At 40.5% G+C, this 23,623-nt stretch overlaps 1 protein-coding gene across 12 annotated transcripts in view; it reads left to right on the top strand.

Annotated features, from left to right (window-relative positions):
- Positions 1–23,623, top strand: part of MYCBP2 (MYC binding protein 2) — a 311,532-nt gene that overhangs the window by 218,466 nt on the left and 69,443 nt on the right. For 4 of the 12 annotated variants that reach the window (XM_029055680.1, XM_029055663.1, XM_029055644.1 and 1 more), the window contains 5 exons: positions 350–424; positions 3,648–3,872; positions 4,785–4,917; positions 18,516–18,638; positions 22,587–22,766. In XM_029055680.1, coding sequence (XP_028911513.1) covers positions 350–424; positions 3,648–3,872; positions 4,785–4,917; positions 18,516–18,638; positions 22,587–22,766 — 736 coding nt within the window. The remainder of the gene's footprint in view (positions 1–349; positions 425–3,647; positions 3,873–4,784; positions 4,918–18,515; positions 18,639–22,586; positions 22,767–23,623) is intronic. The other 8 variants (XM_029055709.1, XM_029055671.1, XM_029055649.1 and 5 more) reach the window with 5 other exon arrangements.

Here is a 23,623-nt window from a genome sequence, read left to right as displayed (position 1 = left end):
AAGAGATGGTTCACCTTAATATCAGTTTGGAATTTCCTTCTTGCATCAACCCTTCTAATCTTTATGAACAATGTCTGGCTCTTAATTTCAGTAAATGGCATGACACACTACATCCATAGAGAGCTTTTGACATAAGATTTTTCTTTTAACAGATTTTCTTTGGTGAGCATTGAATTCGAGTGTCTTCATTTATGAAAAAAAAAATCACCTCCCCTTTGGTGAGGTTTTGTGAGTGTTCATGCTAGAATGCAGGAAAATGTTTTTACTGTCTGTCTATAGCATCTTCTGCAGATAATATTCTGTTCCCTTTCTTTGTTGATATTTGTCTTTCTTAAACTTTGTTGCTCAGAATATCTTTAATACTAGCCAAGGAGTCAGGGATTTGGACGTTTTTTCATGGACTTCTAAAGCTTTTTTCCCCCAGGTGAGTTGACAGTCATGCTTTGTCCAGGTATTTCAGCATGTGTGACAATTTTTAATTTATTATTTGAAGCCTAGGGTTTATTGCTAATCACAGAAAATAAGATATGAATAGAAAGTACCCCACCTAAAATAGCTGTCTCTATTTTGGAGCAATCTGCGTGCAAACAAAAGAGGGTAATAGTTTAAAGCTACTGAAAGCTTTATCGTAGTTTAAAAGTACTGAATGAAATGATTACCTCTAACAGTTTCAGCCAAGTATTTAAAATTCCGCATTGGGTAGTAGTAAGCCACTTTGAGGTGCCTACTGCTTTTTACTCTGCCCAATTTTTTGGCCATTTTATTGATCTTTTGTACTTTCAGAGAAGTAAATTTAAAAGGCCACCATTTTTGGTCTTGATTCCTGAGTTTCCATCAATTATATCACTATACTGATTGAATAATTCCCTGGATCATTTCAGAGCAAAATGAAAAATCCTTTAATTTTATATGATAGCTGTACTATAATTGTGGAGTTACCGTTCCTGGTTAGCCTAATTGTTTCTAAAATCATCTGCACAATTACTGAGTCGCACATTTACAGTACAGCCCGATGAACTAGAAGTTCATAAGAGTTATCATGGTTTCCCTGAATTATCCATCAGTGGCAAGAAATCACTTCCATTTTTGTCTTGATTTAAAACATAAAATTATTGAAGTAGTTTTGGTTTTTTGTTTTTGTTTTTTTAACTCCTTTTTGGGTAGCACACCATCCACCAAAAATACCAACAGGCAGTTCATGGTGTCAGATTATCATTTTGATATTGACACATTCTTGCGTTAATATGATGACCAGTACATGAAGATATAATTCAGAAGTGCCTTATTTTATTAAAAAAACAACTGTTGATTCTTTTGACTCACAGTCCTGGTGTAATATGATGCTTCTGAATGGAACAGGTAATCCATTTACCTTTCTTAAGGGGCCACTCCTCTCGTACTTTGCCTCCAAAATTCCCTCAGCTTTTTTGTTGTTTTTTTATGGCTACAACGGATTTATTTTGCCAAGGCAAGAGGCAGGTTGAGGTTTGACTTGAAATGTTCTCCAAAAGTGAGACACAGAAGGAAACCGAAAGCATCCAGAAGAAAGAGAAAAGGAAGCAGTGTGGCCTAATGGAAGGAGCACGAACATAGGATTTAAAAAGACCTGAGTTCTAATCCAGGCTCCTCCACTTGTCTGCTGCGTGACCTTGGACAAGTCCCTTAACTTCTCTGAACATCAGTTCCCTTATCTGTAAAATGGAACTTATGACTGGGAGTCCCATGTAGAACATGGAGTATGTCCAACCTGATTAGCTTTTATCTACCCCAGCATTTAGTACAGTGCCTGGAACATAGTGAGCTCTTAACAAATACCATTAAAAACAAAAAAAGGGGATAAAAGGAAAATCTAGACCTTGTTTGTGCTCCTGCAGTATTCGATCGCCTATCCGGTCTTCCCCATGTTGCCTTTGTAACGAGAGAAGAGTCAAGTGTGGAGAGAGGGGAATAATTTCTCTCACATTTGAATACGGCTTTTAGATTGTTTTTAAATGAGCATATATTTTAGTGCTAAAATTGGTCCCCACAACTAATCTTCATTTCATCACAATTTCATGTTTGTGTTGGTGTGAATTCTTTTTCCCATCTTCCTCTTATGCCCAAGTTGATGTCATTGTTGAAGGGGGAATTGAAAATTACTTAAGGATAATTAGCCCGTCATTGGGCAGAGATTGTCTCTATCTGTTGCCGAATTGTACATTCCAAGCGCTTAGTACAATGCTCTGCACATAGTAAGCGCTCAATAAATACTATGGAATGAATAATTGATTTATTGACTTACATAGTGAAGTCATGTAACAAAGCTTTGTCCACATCAAGGGAAGCAGAATAGCCTAATGGATAGAGCATGGGCCTGAGAGTCAAAAGGACCTGAATTCTAACCCCCGGTTCTGTCACTTGTCTGCTGTGACCTTGGGCAAGTCACGTAACTTCTCTGGGCCTCAGTTCCTTCATCTGTAAAATGAGGATTAAGACCTTACATCCCATGTAGGACATGGACTTAGTACAGTGCCAGGCACATAGTAAGTGCTTAACAAATTCCATGTGAAAAAAAATTAAATTAGCTAGTACATAAATATAGAACCCAACATTTCCAATTTTTGATACTAGTTTCTTTTTATTACAAAAACCTACATTTGTCCAGAAGCAATCTATACAAGGTAGTGCCGCAGTTCAACTAGATGAAACCTTTAATTTTTGCTGTTGGCAAACCCTGTGTTAATCGAAAACCAACATCCCATGGCTTACCCAGCACCTTACACAGACACAGAAGCTTTTCTTCTGCTGTTGCATTGCTTTTTCTCCAGATTGATGACACATTGCCAGAAGACCATTCCCTCTCCAAACTATGAAATAAAACATGCATTGTGGAAGAACTTGGGAAAATAGCAAGTGTTGGAAATGGAAAAGAGTAAAGTTCCAGGACCTCTCATTTCTCTGAGAATTCAAACTATTTGCCCCTATAAATGCCAAATAATCCAATCAGTTTTTGTGCTAACTCATCTTCACTAATGATAGTGCAAACTAAAGTGGAAATAAATTCATGCTCTCTTCTAGTTTTATAAATGCTTGCAAGAACCTAGAATATAAGAACATTTTTTTAGTTTAAAAATTTGCTCTGCCAATTCCAGGAAATGCGTTATTGCTGCTGCTACCTTTTGTGAGTTGAAACTCTTCAAAAGGTGTGGTTAAATGATGCAAATAACGTGAAGTTATGTGTCTCTGTAAAGCGGAAATGCCCTATCAGTTGTTCAACAATAATGCGAAACCATAGAGTCTTCGATCGAAGCATCATTATTGACCCCAACTGCTCGACACGAATGCCAGCAGTGAATTCTTATGCCTCCTTCAATGTCCACAAAAGGCCCCCAAAACGTTTCTTACAATGTGCCCATCCCCGGCTCCATTTTTTCCGATTCTCCATTCAGCAGCAGAGATGAAAGTCAGAGCCCTTAAACGTGACACCGTCCTACCCTAGTCTTTGCTTTTAAGAAAAGAAGCCTTGTGCAGTCCCGTGAACTAATGAGGATTTTCTTTCTTGGTCAGAAATATAGTTAACATAAGCTTACCCAGATGTGCTTTCGGGGGGGATGTTGAACGGCGCTTTGACCAACCACTCTTTTATTTTGCCTTTTCCGATTTTGTAGGAGCCCAAATCTAATACCGATGACGTTTTCAAGGACCTAAATCCCTACTGCCCCCAGGAAGCAGTCATGCAAGAACAAGACCCGCCATTCCTCCGAGGCGGGCCGGGACTGTATAAGGTAGTGAAGACGGGACCTTCAGGTCACAACATCAGAAGCTGCCCTCATCTTAGAGGTATCCCAATTGGAATGTTAGTTCTGGGAAACAAAGTCAAGGCAGTGGGCGAGGTATGAACCACCGTAGCTTCATGACTTCTTAGATACCCATTTGTAACCCTAAAGCGCCTTCTCCTTCACGAGGTCGGCATCTCCGTACCACACGTTCAAATGCTAACGATTGGAAATTGATGATGTCGAGAATACCAATGTAATCTCATGTGTCGCTTTCTATCTTTCGTTTCTGTTGTTCTTAAACGACCCTTCCGGGGACAGCATTTCCATCGAATCTGAATGGCGTCTTATTCAGCAGTAATCTATATTTATGTGTTTTTCTACTGTCCGTGTGCTTATGGTAGACTTGACAGTTTGGAATAATTCTTATGTGAACTTGCTTTGATGAAGAAATCCTTTACAGGGTTGTGACCAGTGCAGAGAGGATCGTGTTTCTCGATAACCCTTTCGGTTGTCGCTCGTTGAAGTCACCGAGTGAAGAACATTTTCAATATTCTTAACCTGGTGTTTGCCTCTTCAGATGGGTTTGAGGATGTAGTGTGTCATGCTATTTGTCAAACAGCATTAGGAGCATAAATATAGCATAAAGTGCCTAAAAAGCAGATAACATGTTACTTTGTGCCATTTCTGGTGACAAAAATGCACACACCTTCATTTGCAACATCTCAAAGTGAAACACGGGTTATCTTCCCGGTCCAATACCGATTCGGTTTCTCTCAACCGTGTGAACAAACACGACTCGACCTCCTGTTTTGAAAGGAGATTCATTTCCAATGAATAGATTTGGGTTTTGATTACCTCAGGCTGTGGCCTTAATTTCAGAAACATATTATTTTTGCCATGTATGTAAAGCAATGGAATGATTATGTTGTTTCTTGACACTACAGCATTTTTACTGGATGTCAACACTGAATTTCCCAAATGTGAATTAAAAGTCAATCAACCGTGCTTTTTGTGTATGTGCACCAGGTGACCAATTCGGAAGGTTCATGGGTGCAGCTGGATAAGAACAGCATGGTAGAGTTCTGTGAGAGTGACGAAGGCGAAGCCTGGTCCCTAGCTAGAGACAGAGGCGGAAATCAGTACCTTCGACATGAAGATGGCAAGTTGTCTTAAATTTGGGCTTTGTTCGCAATAACCTTTGAAATGTACAAGACCTATGTGTGGTGAGCCTTCTGGGTAAGCAAAATGAAAGGGGGATAGCGTGAAAACCAACCAGCAACTTAGAGGAATTTGGATGGTGGGGACGGGAAGGAAAATACGGGCAGACTGCACAGATAATATAAATTGTGTCTTTTAAAACTCTCTTTGAATTTCAGAAATATGAATTCTTTTCTGAGATTTTGTTCTTCTCTACCAATGTGGGGCTGTAGGTTTTACCCTTTCTGCTACTAGATGGAAGTTCAATTTTCAAACCACCAATCGCAGTACTTCTCCCAGGCAATTTTATTTGATTTACCATAGTCTCCCAGAGGGAAGAAACTTGAATACCCTTAGATCTCATTGCATGACTTCGTAATTTATTCTTGTTGCTCCTTAGTCTCTTCCACCTCAAGTTCAATTTAAATATTTTAAAATTGATATCCAGTGGTCTTTATGCAGTGGCTGATAGCTTCTTTCTTCCAAACATAGAGTAAGGGACCAAAGCTGGTGATGAGCTCTTATTTAAAATGCAAAAAATGCAGAATTGAAGTTAAATGTAACTAAAGGGCTCATCTATGTTTTGGGTTGCTCTGTGTTTTATCTAAAATGCCGATCAGTCACTGATCCATTCAGTTAAATTAGGGAAACATAGGGTAATCTGGACACAGTGGGCTTTCTATTTCAGGGGATTTTTTTCACCCTAAAGGAAGTTTAAAACATAATTTCTCCCACATTGTATTCATTACCCCATTTTTCCATAGGAAGAGCAATCCTAAATGTAGCAGTCCATGTGGTCGTTTCAACTTTGCTCAATTTCTCCTCTTCAGACAGAAGTTAAACTGTTCAAATCATAACGTTTCCATTGCACACAAAAATTGCTAATCCAAGGATCTCCGTGTGTTTTGTTTTTTTTTTGAGGGGACTCAATTTATGCAGGATTCCTAAACAGTGACTTTTAAAATGAACTATTGTCTAGAAGTGGTTCATACACCCAAACTCTACAGGCAGCAGGATGGCTAATAAAACTCAACCCCTGGAAATTTCAGCTACCCTGGAGTCCATGTTACTTAAATAAAAAGCACCAAAGGAACTGGAGATCTCCCTCCTTAGCATTCCCCCCAAAAGCGATGTGAAATAAATCCACTTTTACCAAGAAAGTCCCAGACTTGTTTGTCCTGAATGTTTTTCTGAGGATTCACTTTGAAAGAGATGAATTATATTACTACTGTAGGGCCCCAGCTAAGTAGGCCAGAGGAAAGATCTTCTGCGAAGTAAATCTTCTGCAGGGGAAGCTGTAGGATACAATTACCTGGAGGAAATGTTTCTCTCAGATAAGAGGGATTTACTGTGACGAGGGGGAATTTTCTGTATTTGACATCCCTAAAGTGCTGTAGAGCATGCATTGTACCATCAACTAAATACCTCATCTTCCCACCCGAACCCTCTCCTCCCCACGACCTTCCCATCCTTGATTCATCTCTCTCCTGTAGCCTGTGATTCATCTCTCTCCTGTAGCCTGCACGTCCAGTCATTCATCCAATCCTGTCGTCATTTCTCTCTTCACGATATCTCTAGAATCCTCCCTTTCCTTTCTGTACAAACTGCTACCCCTGTGGGGCCAAGCATTGGTCTCATCCCATCCCTTCCCACCCCATCCCATCTCCACTATTGTGTCAACTTCCATGCTGACCTCCTTGCCTCTAGACTGTCCCTTCTCTAGTCCATTCTTCACTCTGCTGCCCTGGTGATTTTTTTCTAAAAAGTAGTTTTGCGATTGTCACCCCCCTTCTCCAAGTCCCCTGGTACTTGCCCGCTCATCTCCACATCTAAAAGTCGCTTGACTTCTCTGTGCCTCGATTCCCTCATCTGTAAAATTTGGATTAAGATTGTGAGCCCCATGAAGGACAACGATTTTATCCAAACCAATTTGCTTGTGTCCACCGTAGCGCTTAGTACAGTGCCTGGCATTATAGTAAACGCTTAACAAATGCCACAGTTATTATTATGTATCAGGTGCTTGGGAGAGTACAATAAAGCAGAGTTGGGAGATATGTTCCCTGCCCATAATGAACTAAGCCCAAATCCCCTAAGCACTTTGGAATTGATATTCCCCCCACAGCACTTAAAGGACTTATTCTTTATGCCCTCTTTTTTCCCCTCCCTCTGATTTTTTGAGGTCTCGTTCCATGACGGCAGAGATTGTGTCTGTCACCTCTGATGAATAGGGCGGGGGATGTAGCTACCAGCTCTGTTCTATTATACTTTCCCAAACGCACAGTACACAGCTCTGTACATGATAAGCGTTCAGTAAATATGATGGATCGAACTCTCCCAAGTGCTTAGTACAGTGCTCTGCACACAGTAAGTGCTCAGTAAATTCCACTGTGGTTGATTGATTATCAAGGGACAGGTAGCGAAACAATAATAAAAATAACGATGGTATTTGTTAAACACTATGTGCCAAGTTCTGTTTGGAGCGGTGGGGTAGATATAAGATAATTAGATAAAACTCTTCTCCACATGGGGCTCACAATCTGAGTGTGAGGGAGAAAAGGTTTGGAATCCCCATTTAATAGATGAGGAAGCTTAGGAGGTTAAAAAGTGCCTGGCACATACTAAGCACTTAAATATCATATTAAAAAACAACAACAGTGAAGTCATACAACAAACGTGGCAGAGCCGGGAGTAGAACCCAGATCCTCTGTCTCTGGCTCTTTCTCCTTCTCCCAAGTCAAACTGCTTCTCATTTGATTTAAAATCTCCCCAGGATAGCTGAAACTCAAGAGTTGTATCGTTTTTCTGTGTACTCACACCCTGTGGATTTTTTGTCCTTTTAAAACTTATACCATCATCCTAAAGTATGAGGGTGGCAGTTTTGGAGACCCCCAAGTTATGGAAAATGTGTATTGCTGCAGTATGTGCACCTTGTCCAATTTCATGCCCACAATATTTTTTTCAGCACTGTATCGGGTTCTATCCGAAAAGAGGCCACATTGGTTAAGTAATAGCATTGGCAAATATGAGCAGGATTAATGCAAAGATTAGCAAAGAAGCATGGCCTTAAAGAAGGAGCACAGGCCTGAGAGTCAGATGACTTGGGTTCTAATCCTGGCTCTGCCGACTGCTCGTTGTGTTACCTTGGACAAGTCACTTGACGTCTCTGTGCCTCACTTCTCCTGTACTCCCTCCTACCTAGACTGGGAGCCCCAGGTGGGACAGGGACCCCAATATTTAGAAGAGTGCTTGACACATAGTGAGAGCTTAACAGCTACCATAAAAAAGAAAAAAAAATGTTTTAGACCAGGTGTCACTTTAGAACCATAACATGTGTTTCCACCTTGCAGTTTAGAGAACATGTAGATAATGTTAATCTACTATTACTACATTATACTTTATTCTTTTCCCTATTCCTAATCTGTCTCATTGTCTCTCTCCCCCTGTAGACTGTGGATTCCTTGTGGGCAGGGATCATGTCTATCAGCATGACTTTAGTAGAAGCAGCATAGACTATGGCTAGAGCACAGTCCTGAGAGTCAGAAGGCTGTGGGTTCTAATCCCAGCTCTGCCACTTATCTGCTGTGTGACCTTATCCAAGTCACCTCACTTCTCTGGGCCTCAGTTATCTCATCTATAAAATGGGGATTAAGGCCGTGAGCCCGATGTGGGACTGGGACTGTGTCCAACCTGATTTGTTTGTATTCCTCCCCAGCACCCTTAGTACAGAACCTGGCACATAGTAAGTGCTTAATAAATGCCACAGTTATTGTTGTTTTTACTTTAACAAGTACATAGTAGAGTGTTCTACCCACAATAAGCACTCAGTAAATGCCATTTATTGATAATCTGACTCCTAGGAAAAATGCAAGACCTATATCAACCCACCTAAAAATATGAAATTAGTCTATTTTATATTAATAAAAATAAAACTAACCTTAATCTAAACATCAGTATGTAAATAAACTACTTGAAATCAGGGTATTGGCTTTCATAGATAGTGAACTAGGTTTTAACATCACTTAGAGTATTAACTTTTTTAGGGTATTGTAGGTTCAGAGAATCAGGTCGTGTTTAATATCCACGGAATCAAGCTCTAGACATTATTGCTTTTTATACAAAGTCAGCTGCTTTTGGTCCCTTGAAAATTATGGAAACTAAGTACTGGTATATACACAATCACAGTAGTGTTCCATTGAAATGCTTGTTTTGCAGAATGGGTATTTCTGTGGAAAGAGCCCGGGCTTGGGAGTCAGAGCTCCTGGGTTATAAAGCTGCCTCCACCACTTCTCAGCTGTGTGACCTTGGGCAAGTATTGACCTTGGGCAAGTGTATAGTGCACTGTACTAACAACTTGGAAGAGTGCAATAGAATTGGTAGGCATGATCCCTCCCCTCTGGAGCTTTACAATCTAGTAGAGAAGAAATACATTAAAATAAGTTACAAATAGAGGAAGCAGGAAAATTCTTTTAATGATATTTAAGTGCTTACCATGTATGAGGCACTGTACTCAACAGTGGGGTAGAGACAAGATAGGGTGGACACGGTCCATGTCCCACATGGGGTTCACAGTCTTAATCCCCATTGTACAGATGAGGTAACTGAGGCCTAGAGAAGTTGTTACTTTCCCATGGTCAAACAGCAAACACGTGGCAGAGCAAGATTTAGAACCCAGGTCCTTTGACTCCCCTTGTGCACTATCCACTAGGCTCCGCTGCTTGTACCAGCCTCAGAATTAGGTGGTGGAACCCCAGCTGGGAAATGCTGGCAAGCACTTTACTTAAAAGAAGCTTGCCACACCAGGCTGATTCATGCTGTCCTGGCACGTGGGTTTAGAGAAGGTCATACTTCCGACCTGGCTCCTCCAGAAGGCAAGTTCTGTGCAGGGCACAGTACTCAGCGCTTAGGAGAGTACGAAATAACAGGGTTGGTAGACAGGTTCCCTTCCCACAGTGAGTTTACAGTGGAGAGGGGGAAACAGATATTTAAAGAAGTTACAGATAGGTACAAAAGTGCTGTGGGACTGATGGTGAGATGAATAAAGGGTACTGATCCAAGTGCAAGGAGGATGCAGAGGGAGAGGGAGTAGCAGGAGTGAGAACTTAGTTGTGGAAGGCCTCTTGGAGGAGATGGAATTTTAATAAGGTTTTGCAGGTGGGGAGAGTGATGATCTGTGAGATAAGAAGAGGGAAGGACGTGGGCAAGTGGTAGGCAGTGAGAAAGGTGAGATCGAGAGAGGTGCAAGATGAATAGCTCGATGTTAGAGGAATCAGTCAGTCATATTTACTGAGTCCTTACTGTGTGGAAAGCACTATACTAAGGGTTTGGGAGAATACAGTGTAGCAGAGTTGGTAAAAAAAAATAATAATAATACTGGTGTTTGTTAAGCGCTATGTGCCAAGCACTATTCTAAGCAGTGGGGTAGATACAAGATTACCACGTTGTCCTACGTGGGGCTCACAGTATTAATCTTCATTTTACAGGGGAGATAACTGAGGCGCGGAGAAGTAGTGACTTGCCCGAAGTCACACAGCTGACAAGTGGAGGACCAGGATTAGAACCCACGACTTCTGACTCCCAAGCCTGGGCTCTTGTCACTAAGCCAATCTGCTTCTCAGGCATGTTCCCTGCCCATAGTGAGGTTGCAGTCTGGAGGGGGAAACAGACATTAATATAAATAAATTGTGGATATGTACATAAGTCCTGTGGGACTAAGAAGGCTGAATTAAAGGGTGCAAATCCAAGTGCAGTATGATGCAGAAGGGAGTTGGGGGAGAGGAAATGAGGGTTTAAATGAAGTATGCAGGCTGGAACATTGTAAGAAAACAGGTAAGCTAGGGGAGGGTGACCTAAGTGGATGCCGTAAAGACGATGGTCAGGAGTTTCTTCAGTTTGTGGTGGTGGTGGATGGCAATCCACTGAAAGTTCTTGAGGAGTGGGGAGATGTGGACTGAATCGACTGGTGAGTGAAGGATAGTGCCCAAGTGACATGGTTGTAAGACATGGAGGAGAGGGAGTTTGCCTACAGTGTTGGGAAAGACAAGGGGAGTGTAGGGTTTGAGTGGGAAGATGAGGAGTTCAGTTTGAGCTGTCAGCGGGACATCTAAGTAGAGTTGTCCTGAAGAAAGGAGGAAATGTGAAGCTTCAGAGAGGGAGAGGTATGGCTGGAGAGATAGATTTGGAAATAGATGTTGAGAGGAGATGGGACATCCGGCGTGGCTCAGTGAAAAGAGCCTGGGCTTGAGAGTCAAAGGTCATGGGTTCGAATCCCGGCTCTGCCACTTGTCAGCTGTGTGACTGTGGGCAAGTCACTTAACTTCTCTGGGCCTCAGTTACCTCATCTGTAAAATGGGGATGAAGACAGTGAGCCTCACGTAGGACAACCTGATTACCCTGTATCTACCCCAGTGCTTAGAACAGTGGTCTGCACATAGTAAGCGCTTAACAAATACCAACACACACATGCAGGGAAAGCTTCCTTGTCTTATTTGTTGGGGGAAACATAGGTATTGAGTAGACTAAAATTCTAGTGTATTAAAATTTAGTCTGCCCTAAGGAACTACTCTGGGGAAGCCTAGTATAGTCTTTTTTTAAAGATATTTCTTAAGCCCTTACTACATGCTGAGCACTGTATTAAGCGCTGGGGTAGATAAAAACTAATCAGATTGGACACAGTCCATGTTTCATTTGTGGCTCAGTTATCTCTTTTTTTTAATGCTACTAAGTGATTACTGTGTACTGGGCAGTGTACTAAGCTCTTGGTAGATACAAGTGAATCTAGTTAAACCCCATCCATGGGGCTCACAGTATTAATCCCCATTTTACAGATGAGGAAGCTGAGACGAAGTTAAGTGACTTTTCCAAGGTCACACTGCAGATATGTGGCAGAGCCAGGATTAGAACCCAGGCCCTCTGATTCCATGTGGCCATGATGCTTGTCATTCTCATTCAGAAGACTAGTGAGCACTCCCTAATAATGATAATAATAATAATAATAATATGATAATTGTAGTATTTGTTAAGCACTTATGATGTGCCAATCACTCTTCTAAGCACCGGAGTGGATATAAGCAAATTGGATTATCATTATTAATAATAATAATTGTGGTATTTGTTAAACATTTACTATGTGCCAGGCACTGTACTAAGCACTGGGATGGATATAGGCAAATCGGATTGGACACAGTCCCTATTCCATGTGGATCTCACAGTCTCAATCCCCATTTTATAGATGATGGAACTGAGACACAGGGAAGTGAAATTGCTTGCCCATGGTCACACGGCAGACAAGTGGCAGAGCTGGGATTAGAACTCATAACCTTCTAACTCCCAGGCCTTTGCTCTATCCACTATGCCATGCCACTTGGACATAGTCCCTGTTCTACATGGGTCTCACAGTCCTAATCCCTAATTAATGGATGAGGTAACTGAGGCCCAGAAGTGAAGTGACCTGCCCATGGTCACAAAGCAGAGAAGTGGCGGAGCCGGGATTAGAAGGCAATCAGTCAGTCGTGTTCATTGAGCACCTACTGTGTGCAGGGCACTGCACTAACTGTTGGGAGAGTACAGTGTAAGAATATACACATTTTCTGCCTGCAGTGAGCTTACTGACTCCCGGGCTCATGCTTTATCCATGACCAGTTGGTATCATGGGGGTGAGGGAGCTCACCCATTAGTTTAAACCTCACAACGCTTACGTTCTGGTATTTGGTGAAGGCGCAACACCAAGAAATTTACCCCATCACCAGCTGCTGAAGCTAGTGCTTAGTGCTCAGCGCTTAGAACAGTGTTCAGTGTTAGAACAGTGCTCGGCACATAGTAAGTACTTAACAAATACCATCATTATTATTATTATTGTCACATTGCCACATTGAGAAGCAGCGTGGCTCACTGGAAAGAGCACGGGCTTTGGAGTCAGAGGTCATGGGTTCGAACCCCGGCTCTACCACTTGTCAGCTGTGTGACTTTGGGCAAGTCACTTAACTTCTCGCTGCCTCAGTTCCCTCATCTGTAAAATGGGGATTAAGACTGTGAGCCCCACGTGGGACAACCTGATTCCCCTGTGTCTACCCCAGCGCTTAGAACAGTGCTCGGCACATAGTAAGCGCTTAACAAATACCAACATTATCATTAACAAACCCCCTGCCAAAGATTGCCCTGAGAGAACTTCCCTGGAGTGTGGATAGAGCACGGGCCTGGGAGTCAGGAGGACTTGGGTTCTAATTCCAGCTCCGCCACTTGTCTGCCAAGTGATTTCCAGCAAGTCTCCTAACTTCTCTGTGCCTCAGTTGCCTCATCTGGAAAGTTGGGGATTGAGACCGCGAGCCCTATATAGGACAGGACCGGGTCCAACCCAATTACCTTGTTTCTACCCCGGCTCTTAGTACAGGGCCTGGCACGTAGTAAGCGCTTAACAAATACCACAGTTGTTATTATTTTCCTCCAAGAAAGTACAAACTGGACCACATCAACCTCAAGATCCTGATAATCACAAGATCTTTCTCCTTAGCAAGTGAACAAACACAAGAGTTCTCAGATGGCCTAAATTTGTAGCAACAGTAATATTTTATTGAGCACCCACTGGGTTGCAGTGCAATTAATAGGCTCTTGGGAAGGGAATACGCATCCTGCCTACAAGAAGCTTACACTCTAATGTGTCAGATAAAGCATGAACAAACAATGTAGAGGCTTCACATGTTCGGTTGCTCCTGGGGAACTGATTGTTCTGATCCCCGCCTGTGAAAATTTACATTACAAGCATTCGTACAAAATATATTTGTAGTAGCACAAAAAGAAACAAGAAAAGCAGAAGTTTTCATTTTGAAATTAGTCATTTGGGCCCCTGTGTCCATTACGGACTTCCAAAGATTCTTGTGAGTAATCTAATTTCTTTTGCATCTTGTGGCTCTTTTGTGTAATTAATGAATCAGTCAGTAGTATCTACTGAGCGCTTACTGTGTGCAGAACACTGTACTAAGGTTTTGGGAGAGTACGTATAATTGGTAGACACGATCCTAGCCTTCAATGAGCATGTAATCTGGTAGGAGTAGCTTAACTAGAAATGCAAAATTTCTTGAAATTTTGAAGCCCTAAGGAAAAGAAGGAATTCGGAGAAACTCTGAAATAGGTCTGAAACATGCATGGCATAATTATATTGCACAGAACTGTCCTTTTTAGTCGGTAGGAAATTTGAAAACAAAAATGCCTCCATTTCAGTCAAATAATGTTAAGTAAATATAAGCAGCATGGTGTAGTGGAAAGAGCACGGGCCTGGCAGTCAGAAGGTCATGGGTTCTAATCCCAGTTCAGCCACTTGTCTGCTGTGTGACCTCGGGCAAGTCACTTCACTTCTGTGGCTCAGTTCCTTCATCTATAAAACGGGGATTGAGACGGTGAGATCCACACGGGATAGGGACTGTGTGTCCAACCCGATTTGCTTGTATCCATCCCCAGCACTTAGTAGAGTGCCTGGCACATAGTAAGCACTTAACAAATACCACAATTATTATTATAAATAGCTAAGCCTTTTTTTTTCCTAAGAAACATCTCAGGATAAGTACCATGCTCCAAGAAGCAACCCAGAGAGCAAAGCTCCCTCTCTGCTGTCCCTGCCCCCTCCCTAACTGCCCCGTCACTTCTGTGTTTCACTGAATCAAAATCACAAGGAGGTGCAATGGTCCAGCCACAGCCCACTACCTGTTTTTTTTTTTTGTTGTTTTAAATGGTACTCATTAAGCACTTACTATGTGTAGACACTATACTAAGTGCTGCAGTAGATGCAAGCTAATCAGGCTGGACACGGTCCCTGTCCCACATAGGGCTCACAGTCTTAATCCCCATTTTATAAATGAGGTAACTGAGGCCCAGAGAAATGAAGTGACTTGCCCAAAGTCACCCAGCAGACAAGTGGTGGAGCCGGGATTAGAACCCATGAACTTCTGACTCCCAGGCCCGTGCTCCATCCACTAGGCCACACTGCCTCTCACTACGTCAGGGACAGGACACCTGGGCCACATCCTGTCTCTGTCCTGGAACACCCTCTCTCCTCAAATCTGACAGACAATGACTCTCCCGCTCTTATCCTTACCCATCTCCTCCAAGAGGCCTTCCCAGACTAAGCCCCACTTTTTCTCATCTCTCACTCCCTTCCTGTTGCCCTGACTTGTTCCCTTTGCCCTTCCCCCCACTTCCCAGCCCCACAGCACTTAATGTATTTATCTGTAATTTGATATTTATTGATGTCTGTCTGCCCCGCTCCAGAGTGTGAGCTCATCGTGGGCAGGGAGTGTCACTGTTTATTGTTTATTTATTGTTGTATCGTACTTTCCCAAGCGCTTAGTACAGTGCTCTGCACACAGCGCTTAACAAATATGATTGAGCTTGAGGAACCCCAACTCTTCAGGAATTTAAGGCAGCCTGGGCAGATCTGTTCAGGCAGCAGTTAGCCCAGAAAATCCACCCCAGCTACATCAGTGTCTGTTTTCTTGGTATTCAGATCACATTGTTTGCCCTCTCTTTTCTCCCCAAGGAATCTGTAACGAAAAACCCAGCCCCCGTAGCCACGTCTTTGAGATCTCCCACTACCCTTAATTGGCAGGTATGGTGGGCATCACGAGGCTATGCAGGCCAAGATACCTGCTACCCTTGCAGTTGTTCCCTCCTCCCACCCTCACCCCCAGATAATAATAATAGTAATAGTATTTGTTAAGTGCTTACCATTGCCAGGGACTGTACTAAGCACTGGGGGGGATACAAGCAAATCGAGTGGGGGGACAGTCCCTGTCCCACATGGGGCTCACAGTCTCAATCCCCATTTTACGAATGAGGTCACTGAGGCCTAGGGAAGTATAACGACTTGCCCAAGGTCACACAGCCAACAAGCGGCGGGGCCAGGATTAGAACCCGTGACCTTCTGAATCCCAGGTCTGTGTTCACTATGCCATGCTGCAGCACCACACAGTAGCACAACCTGAACTCCCTGTCTGTGGATGCTGGAAAGTTTCCCGGGTGGAAGGGGCAAATGTTTCCCTGTTGCAGATTTCACAGAGCCCTGCTCCTCAGGAGCTAAGGTGACAGTGTGGTTCATGAGTGTTTGTGAGGATGGAATTAGATGTTATTGCCCTGGGCTGGTCCTCTCAGGAGCCAGAGCAGCTCTCTATCATCTCAGAGTCATTAACCCGTCCAGAGCAAAGGAAAGGAAGTTTTGTTATCCAAAATTGGATTGTCTCTTCAATAGACCCTGGAGGTCTTTCTCCGTTTCTTTAAAATATCAGCTTAGGACAAAACAAACAAGTACAAATTAATATGTGAAAACTTTATACGTATAAATTTTCACCCTGGCCCATTAGATTGGTTTATACTCCAGATAGAATGCTATAATTTTGAGGGTGAAAAACCAAAGAGAAATTAAACAATAGGCATTTTTCCAGCAGTAATTTAAACATAAGACAGCTAGTCTACTGAAATCAGTATACAAATTAAAAGAACATAAGCTCATTGTGGGCAGGGAATGTGTCCGTTTATTATTATAGTGTACTCTTCCAAGCACTTAGCATAGTGCTCTGCCCACAGTAAGTATTCAGTAAATAAAATCGAATGAAGTTTTTCTCTCCAAATGACCATTTAAGGGATGTGTAGGTTAGAACCTGTAGTGATTTTTGCATTGAGGATAGCGTAGATACAAAATCAACCTAATGTGGCTCTGACAAAGATGTAGCAGAATTTTTGTTTCATTTAAAAATGTATCTCACATATTTTAAAAGTAGACTTCTTATATTTTGTTTTTCTTATTCATCATTGACCCTGGACTTCTGCCAATTAAGTTGATGGGCACCAAGAGCTTGCTCTTTGCTGCAGTGCTTGCTATTAGACCATTTTGAGATCGGAGGTGGGATGATACTTTCCTTCCCGTTCAGGTTCTTATTCATGGGTGTTTTGCAGAGAAAACTTTCTACTGCTGAAATATCTCAGACTGAAGAATATTGCCTAAGGGAAGTACTAGGATTGGTTTTTTGAAAAAAAGTCTACAAATGCTGGTAAAGGGGTAGGACCATACAGTACCACTGGTACAGCAGAATTCCAATTTCCAGGTAGGATAAAAAACACTCCACCATTTTCCGCAAGTACCATCTCCTTTGAAAAAGAGTGCTGCCTCTCTAAACTACATTCTAAACATTTCATAGCGGGCGATGTGGTTTTAATGAAATAAAGATACCTGTTTCAACTAGCACCGGATCTTTTTAAGCAAATCCGTGGTCTCTTCTGTGACTGAACTTAAGTTAGTGTAGCTGTTATAATTGAACTTCTCTTTCTTAGTGCGCTGCCATATGCCAAACATCTTATTGGATGTTCATGGTGGGTTGACTTTTGTTAGTTAAGTTGCTGGGCTATCTTGAATTAAATTGAAAGGTCACCCAGTATTTTTCACCATCTGTAAACTGGACTACATAATTACTTCAGTGGGGTTTTTTTCTGATATCAATTTTAGTGTTTTAATACCCAATCTTGCTTAAAAGGTGTATTGTTTGAGAAAATTCCCTCTAGAATAGCTTTTAAAAGTCAATTGTTTTTAATTCAGTAAGTAGGGCATATTTTAAATTTAATCTTTTAAAGCAGAGACTTGCTATGTCTGTAGGTGGTGTATCTTTCCACACATGGTTTAAAATATAGAAAAATATTTTGATTTTTTTTCAAAATTTCCCCCCAACATTTTTAATAAACTTTGCACTCAGTGATTGTGCAAAAGCATAGCTGACAAATTCAGGGGTATCAAGTGATATATTTTAATTAGAACACTAATGCTGATAGCATAGTGTTAAGACAAGCTCAAACCCTCAAAGAATCTTGAGGAGGGTAATTTCAGGTCTTCACTTTCTTGGATTTGTTGAGTGCCCATTATGTGTAGACCACTTGAACATTTGGAAACATATAAAAGAAGTTAGGCACAGTGCCTTCCATGTCAGCTTGAAAGCTCTGTCCCTCTACCCAAACCATCTGCACCCTTCTCAATTTTCTTGTTCCTCCTTGTGTGCTTCCTGGTTCCTCAGAGCAATAGAGCTGTTCACAGACTTTAAATCTCACCTGGTTTTAGTCCTTGAACTCTGTGCCTGAGTTCTATGAGAAGTCACCCTTCCGCCCTGGCCATATGTTGGCTTGGTCCACTCTGGGAAGGGGAAATGTGGCATAGTTCTAGATATTTCTCTTGAAACCTAAAGAAGTACACCTGTTTCTTTTGGGTATGCAGATCATCTAAGCATGGGAGGCATGTGTTTTATAAAGAGAACAAAACATTAAAATATTGTCTCTACAGCTGTAAAATAAACACTATCCATTCAAAAAGCACAGCTTGCTATTGAATTCTATTGTATAGGTAATAAATGGAAATTAAGGGTCTCCCCTTTACAGGCAAGGAAATATTTCACCAAGTTTAAAACAAAATTCATGTAAAATCCTTTATATGTTGTTGAAATCAAAATGAAACGTTTGTGGAGGGGTGTTTTTTGTCGATTTCTATCTGTGATATAAATGATTGGCCTAATTTTGTAGCTGTGCCTTGTCTTCTAGAACAAGTTCTTCTGGATCAAAATGCTCAGACTCCTCCTCCAAGCCCTTTCTCAGTGCAAGCATTCAATAAAGGGGGAGGTAGCAGTTCCCAAGGATTTGATTACGGACTCGGAAATAGCAAAGGTATGTGTGTAGAACAAGGAGACCATTAAAATGGCTTAAGCTTACACTTTCATTTTCCTATTTAACTTCGGTAATTGTATCTCTCTGCCACTCAAAACTCCTGTATAACTTATTAAGTTGGCATCAGTAAAGATAATTGGTCAAATTTTGAGGGGTTAGTACAGCTTGTTAGATTTCACTCAATCGATTCATCAATCATATTTATTGAGTGCTTACTGTGTGCAGAGCACTGTACTAAGTGCTTGGGAGAGTACAATATAACAGAGTCGGTAGACACGTTCCCTCTCCAGTAAATTCAGGCTTAACATATCTTCTTTGTTTTATAGAAATTCTAGCTTGTTTTTCTAGTTTTGTGCATAAACATTTTGAGTTTAATAGGTCAATTGCTATAGATTTCAGTAGACCTATTCAGAAAACTGTAACACTGGGATAGGGATCATTTTAAATTGGAAGAAAATCTTAATAGCTGCACAAAGTGCTTTCCAAAATTATCAGTGTATGATTTGAGAAGGGCAGAGAAAAGGTAAATAGCACTTGCCCAGCGCACTGACAAGTTAAGGGTCTAAGAAATGAGCCACTCATCTTTATCATTCATTCAATAGTATTTATTGAGCGCTTACTATGTGCAGAGCACTGTACTAAGCGCTTGGAATGTACAGATCGGTAACAGATAGAGACAGTCCCTGTCCTTTGACAGGCTTACAGTCTAATCGGGGGAGACAGACAGACAAGAACAATAGCAATACATAGAATCAAGAGGATGAATAGAATCAAGGGGCTGAATATTGATTATTCACTATTGATTATTGATTAATAATATTGATCATATTCAATTCATAACATTCAGTGTTGATTATTGAATTATCATGAGTTATAGTGTGTGTTTGTAATACTCATTATTTTGGAAGAAACCACTAAAAACTAGCAGCTTTGAGAACATGTTATGAGAGGATGAAAGTAAAAATAGTCAATAGAAAATGTATTACCTAGGCCATAATATCAATTATAAAGATAAACACACCCATGCAAAATTGTTCAGTTATACCATATTTCTGCATTCATGTTTAAATAGAAACAGTCTAAACAGAAATTGCTACGTTTTTGGTCATTGAAGTCAAGATTATTGCTTTCATTTTTTTTTTTTTACATTACTGCCTCTTCAATTTGTGTGATAGAAAATATACCAAGTGTGCAAGCTTTTTTGCATGCTCTTATTTGTCCTCTAGACTATAAGCTCATTTTGAGCGGGGAAATGTGTCTATCAGCTCTATTGCATTGTATTCTCCCATGAGCTTAGTACAGTCAATGCTCAATAATTTCCATTGATAGATTATGAACAATTGTCACCCATAGAGCCAATCCATTCCTTATTTGTGGAATATGTTCTTTCTCACTAGGACCTTATCTCCAACTAAACATATATTTGTTCACAAATTCACATTTTGTTGCTTTGCCTTTTTCTTTGGTCCCCATCATCATCCCATTCCACATTTATTGTTCTACCATACAGAAATTTGATTACAGCATACTATACCGCCTCTCTTATGGAAAAATTTTTCCTAAGTGTACTAATTATTGCCATGTTCATATCATTCAACAGTTCTATTGACCCCGATTTTACAAAACTGCTGTCCAAACACACTAAATGAAATTTAGGTATTTATAAAAGTCATGTAGTATATCAAACACAGCTCAGACACTGTGAGCATTGTGATTTTTTTTAATCCTTCATCTTGAATTACTTACTCAATAGATACTTAAAATACCCATAATTGTAGCCCTCTACTATCTATAGTCAAAGAAGCATAATTTTTATTCATTGTGTATTTGAGATTGCAGACTGATAGTTTTTACTAGACAGTGGCTAGCAACATGCAAAAATTATATTGCCAAATTAACCTCCTCCTGAAAAATCCCATATTCAATCATGTAGGGATAAATTTTCCTACTAGATCCTTAATAGATTCTACTTGGCACCTTTTTTGTTCAGGATTTTTGCAGATAGGAGAAGGTATTTTTGCCAGACATTTTAAATTCAAAATTACATACAAGGTAAAACAACTGTGTTTACATCCATGTCCATAGGGGCTGTCAATACTGATAATATGCTCTGTTTTTTAATAAAATTGTTCCATTTCAGTTTCAAAAAATTTAGGTGTAAAAACACTTGCACTTCTCTCCCAGAGATGTTTGTGCAGCTACAGAAAAGCACCCACCCATGGTTAATTCTTGCTAGTTCCACTTGGGCTGTTGTGAAATGACATGAGATTTTAAGTAGAGTGTTTATCAAAATGGGATGCGGTGGTTCAGTTAGGAGAATTCAAGGAGATCTAATATCTGTAGTGTTGCTGTTTATATTCCTAACTTGGTAATCCAAATGTTTAACCTCAACTCATCAGTTAAATCTAGAGATAATTCTTAGTTTTAAATAGTTGTGCAGTTGCCCTGAGGACGACAGTATTTTGATAAATTGTCTACTTGTATTTAAACCATATATTTTTAGCTTTTATAATTATTTAATAAGGCATATTATTTTTCAAGCATTCATAGGACATTAAAGCCTCCTGTGTCTTTTTCCAGAGTAGCACATCTTTTATGGGTAGTTAAATAAGAAGAAAGGAAAATGTCATCATTAAATACTTTCTGCACTAAGAGCAGATATGTTTAGATCTAGTTGGTGTTCTTTTCTATGTATCTTATGTGAATGAATTAATGTTTTGGAGTTTGCAGATGGGGAGTTTTAAAATTTAAAAGGCAGGTATCAGTCTAACCAATGCTCAGTTTTTTTGAAAACATTGCTCTTCAGAAATTTCCAGTGGAGTATTTGTGTGTTAAAAGTTTGCAGAATCTATAATTTAAAGAACACTTTTAAAGTTGGCTTTAAGAATGCTGTTTTATATACCATTTAGGCAACTGGAAAGTTCTAGTAACTGACATTTCTCCATCTCCCAAGTCCACAGCAATTTTAACTGTTTGGAGGAATGTCTCTTCCTTGTAAGAGGAGTTTACTGTGATTGGAATATATCTGAACCTCTCTTGATGGGAGGAAAGGAACAATCGAAGCCATGTGATTTTATATATATATATATAAATATGTAAAAATCCTCTTAGGAATCCCCAAGTTCTACATATGTTCACTTGGAGACCGATCAGTTGTCTTAGCATCTATGGGTAGTCAAGCAGAGATGTTCTTTTAATTAGTAAATAGTCACATTCACTGGCCTTTGGTTTGTCTATGCCAAAACTTTAATTCCTCTTCTTTTCAATTCTGACCTGTAGCGTATCCAGATAACCAGAATTTTGAGAAATAAACACTCATTTCCCCAGTGTGCCAGATAACAAAGATATTAGCCTATTTCTGTAAAACTAAGCAGATATTTTCTCAAACCCTGTAAATTAAAAAGTGTCTTTTCTAAACCCCCTAGTGCACTACATTTTCTCCAGCTCCATTCTTTTTCTCATTCATTATCTGCGTAATGTGCTGCATATGGAGGAGGATGGTCTATGTTCAGGGATCAGGTGTTTGCTTCAACGACAATTTGTAGTAATTGGCAGTTTGTTTCAAAGTTAGCGAACTGTCCCATATGATTCATAAAGCCTTTATTATTGCACTATACCAAAAAGGGGAGTCTGTCAGTTTTGATATTTAGAGATGGTTAACATGACAGATGTTATTTGTAAATTTGTATCTGTTAGTTTTGATATTTAGAGATGGTTAACATGACAAATGTTATTTGTAAATCTGTACGGCTTTGGAAGCCAAGTCTTTTCGATCCTCTTTTTTTCAAACACGATGCGGAAGTTGATCGAACCCATCATTTTAGGATGGATCGTTTCCAACTCCTAGGGTTAATCGGCATAGCCTTGAATCAGGAATTTCCTTCCTCCGACCTCCATGCGGCACCACTGATTTCACCATTCTGGATGTCGATTAATAACACCTTGTAGTTTTGACTGTTTTACCCGCTGCAGGTGAACAACTGAGTGCCATACTGAATTCCATTCAGTCACGGCCTACCCTCCCAGCTCCTTCCATCTTTGATCAAGCTGCAAAACCTCCCTCTTCCCTAGTCCACAGCCCATTTGTGTTCGGACAGCCCCTTTCCTTCCAGCAGCCTCAGCTTCAGAGTAAGTCCGTCAGCCTTACCTGCCTCATCAGTCCATTTGGGAAGCTCTGCCATTGCTGTAACGGTCTCAGTTGCTCATTGGCTTCTAATCACCCATCGGTGTGCCTTGTTGGTTGTTTGGGGGTTTTAAGTTGGCATTTGTCCTTGGTTTTGAAATATTCCAGTTGATCCCAGGGAAATGTTACTGTGCTAGGACATTCTCCCCACCACCGACCCCTTTTCATTTTAAGACTGTGGTTTGATATTATCTTTTTACTTTGTGAAATGATTTCAGGTTCTTTATGATTACATGATAACAGATCGATAGAGGATGTAAAATGCAGTTCCTTCAGGAAGGAACTTACAGATGTGGTATAAAAAACAAATGTGGTTTAAAAAAATTACTTTGAATTTTAAAAGCAAAGTTGGTCCAAGACACGATTGGATATTCTGAGATCCAGTAATATATGGTTTTCTGAGAGACTTGGTTTGGTTTGGTTGTAGAATCTGCCTCTTGGCACCAAAAGATAAACAAATATTGGTATAACTTTAATGGGGATTATCTTGAGGGAAAGTAGAATCTATAAAAGATGAATGCTGACACTTTCTTTTCATTTTTCAAAACTTAAGCAGAAGCAGGTCAGTTTTGCTGATTGCCTCAATTTACTCAAGGCAGGGGAAGTTAAAACGGTCAGCCTGATTCGTCATTTAGATCTTGATAATCGTTTTGATTTTAGCCCTCTGAGAATGTAAGCAGTCAGTTCCAGGGGTAATAACTCTAAGTATTCCATTAAGAATTGGCCTAACTTCTTTTCACAAATATATCTATAACTATGTAATACCTACTGGATGTTGTGCTGGACAGAATATAGAGGACAA

Source organism: Ornithorhynchus anatinus, chromosome 2 (genome assembly GCF_004115215.2).
Source record: "Ornithorhynchus anatinus isolate Pmale09 chromosome 2, mOrnAna1.pri.v4, whole genome shotgun sequence".
Taxonomy (NCBI): Eukaryota; Metazoa; Chordata; class Mammalia; order Monotremata; family Ornithorhynchidae; genus Ornithorhynchus; species Ornithorhynchus anatinus.
Note: the sequence above shows the minus strand (reverse complement) of the source record. Positions and strands in the feature narration are given on the sequence as shown.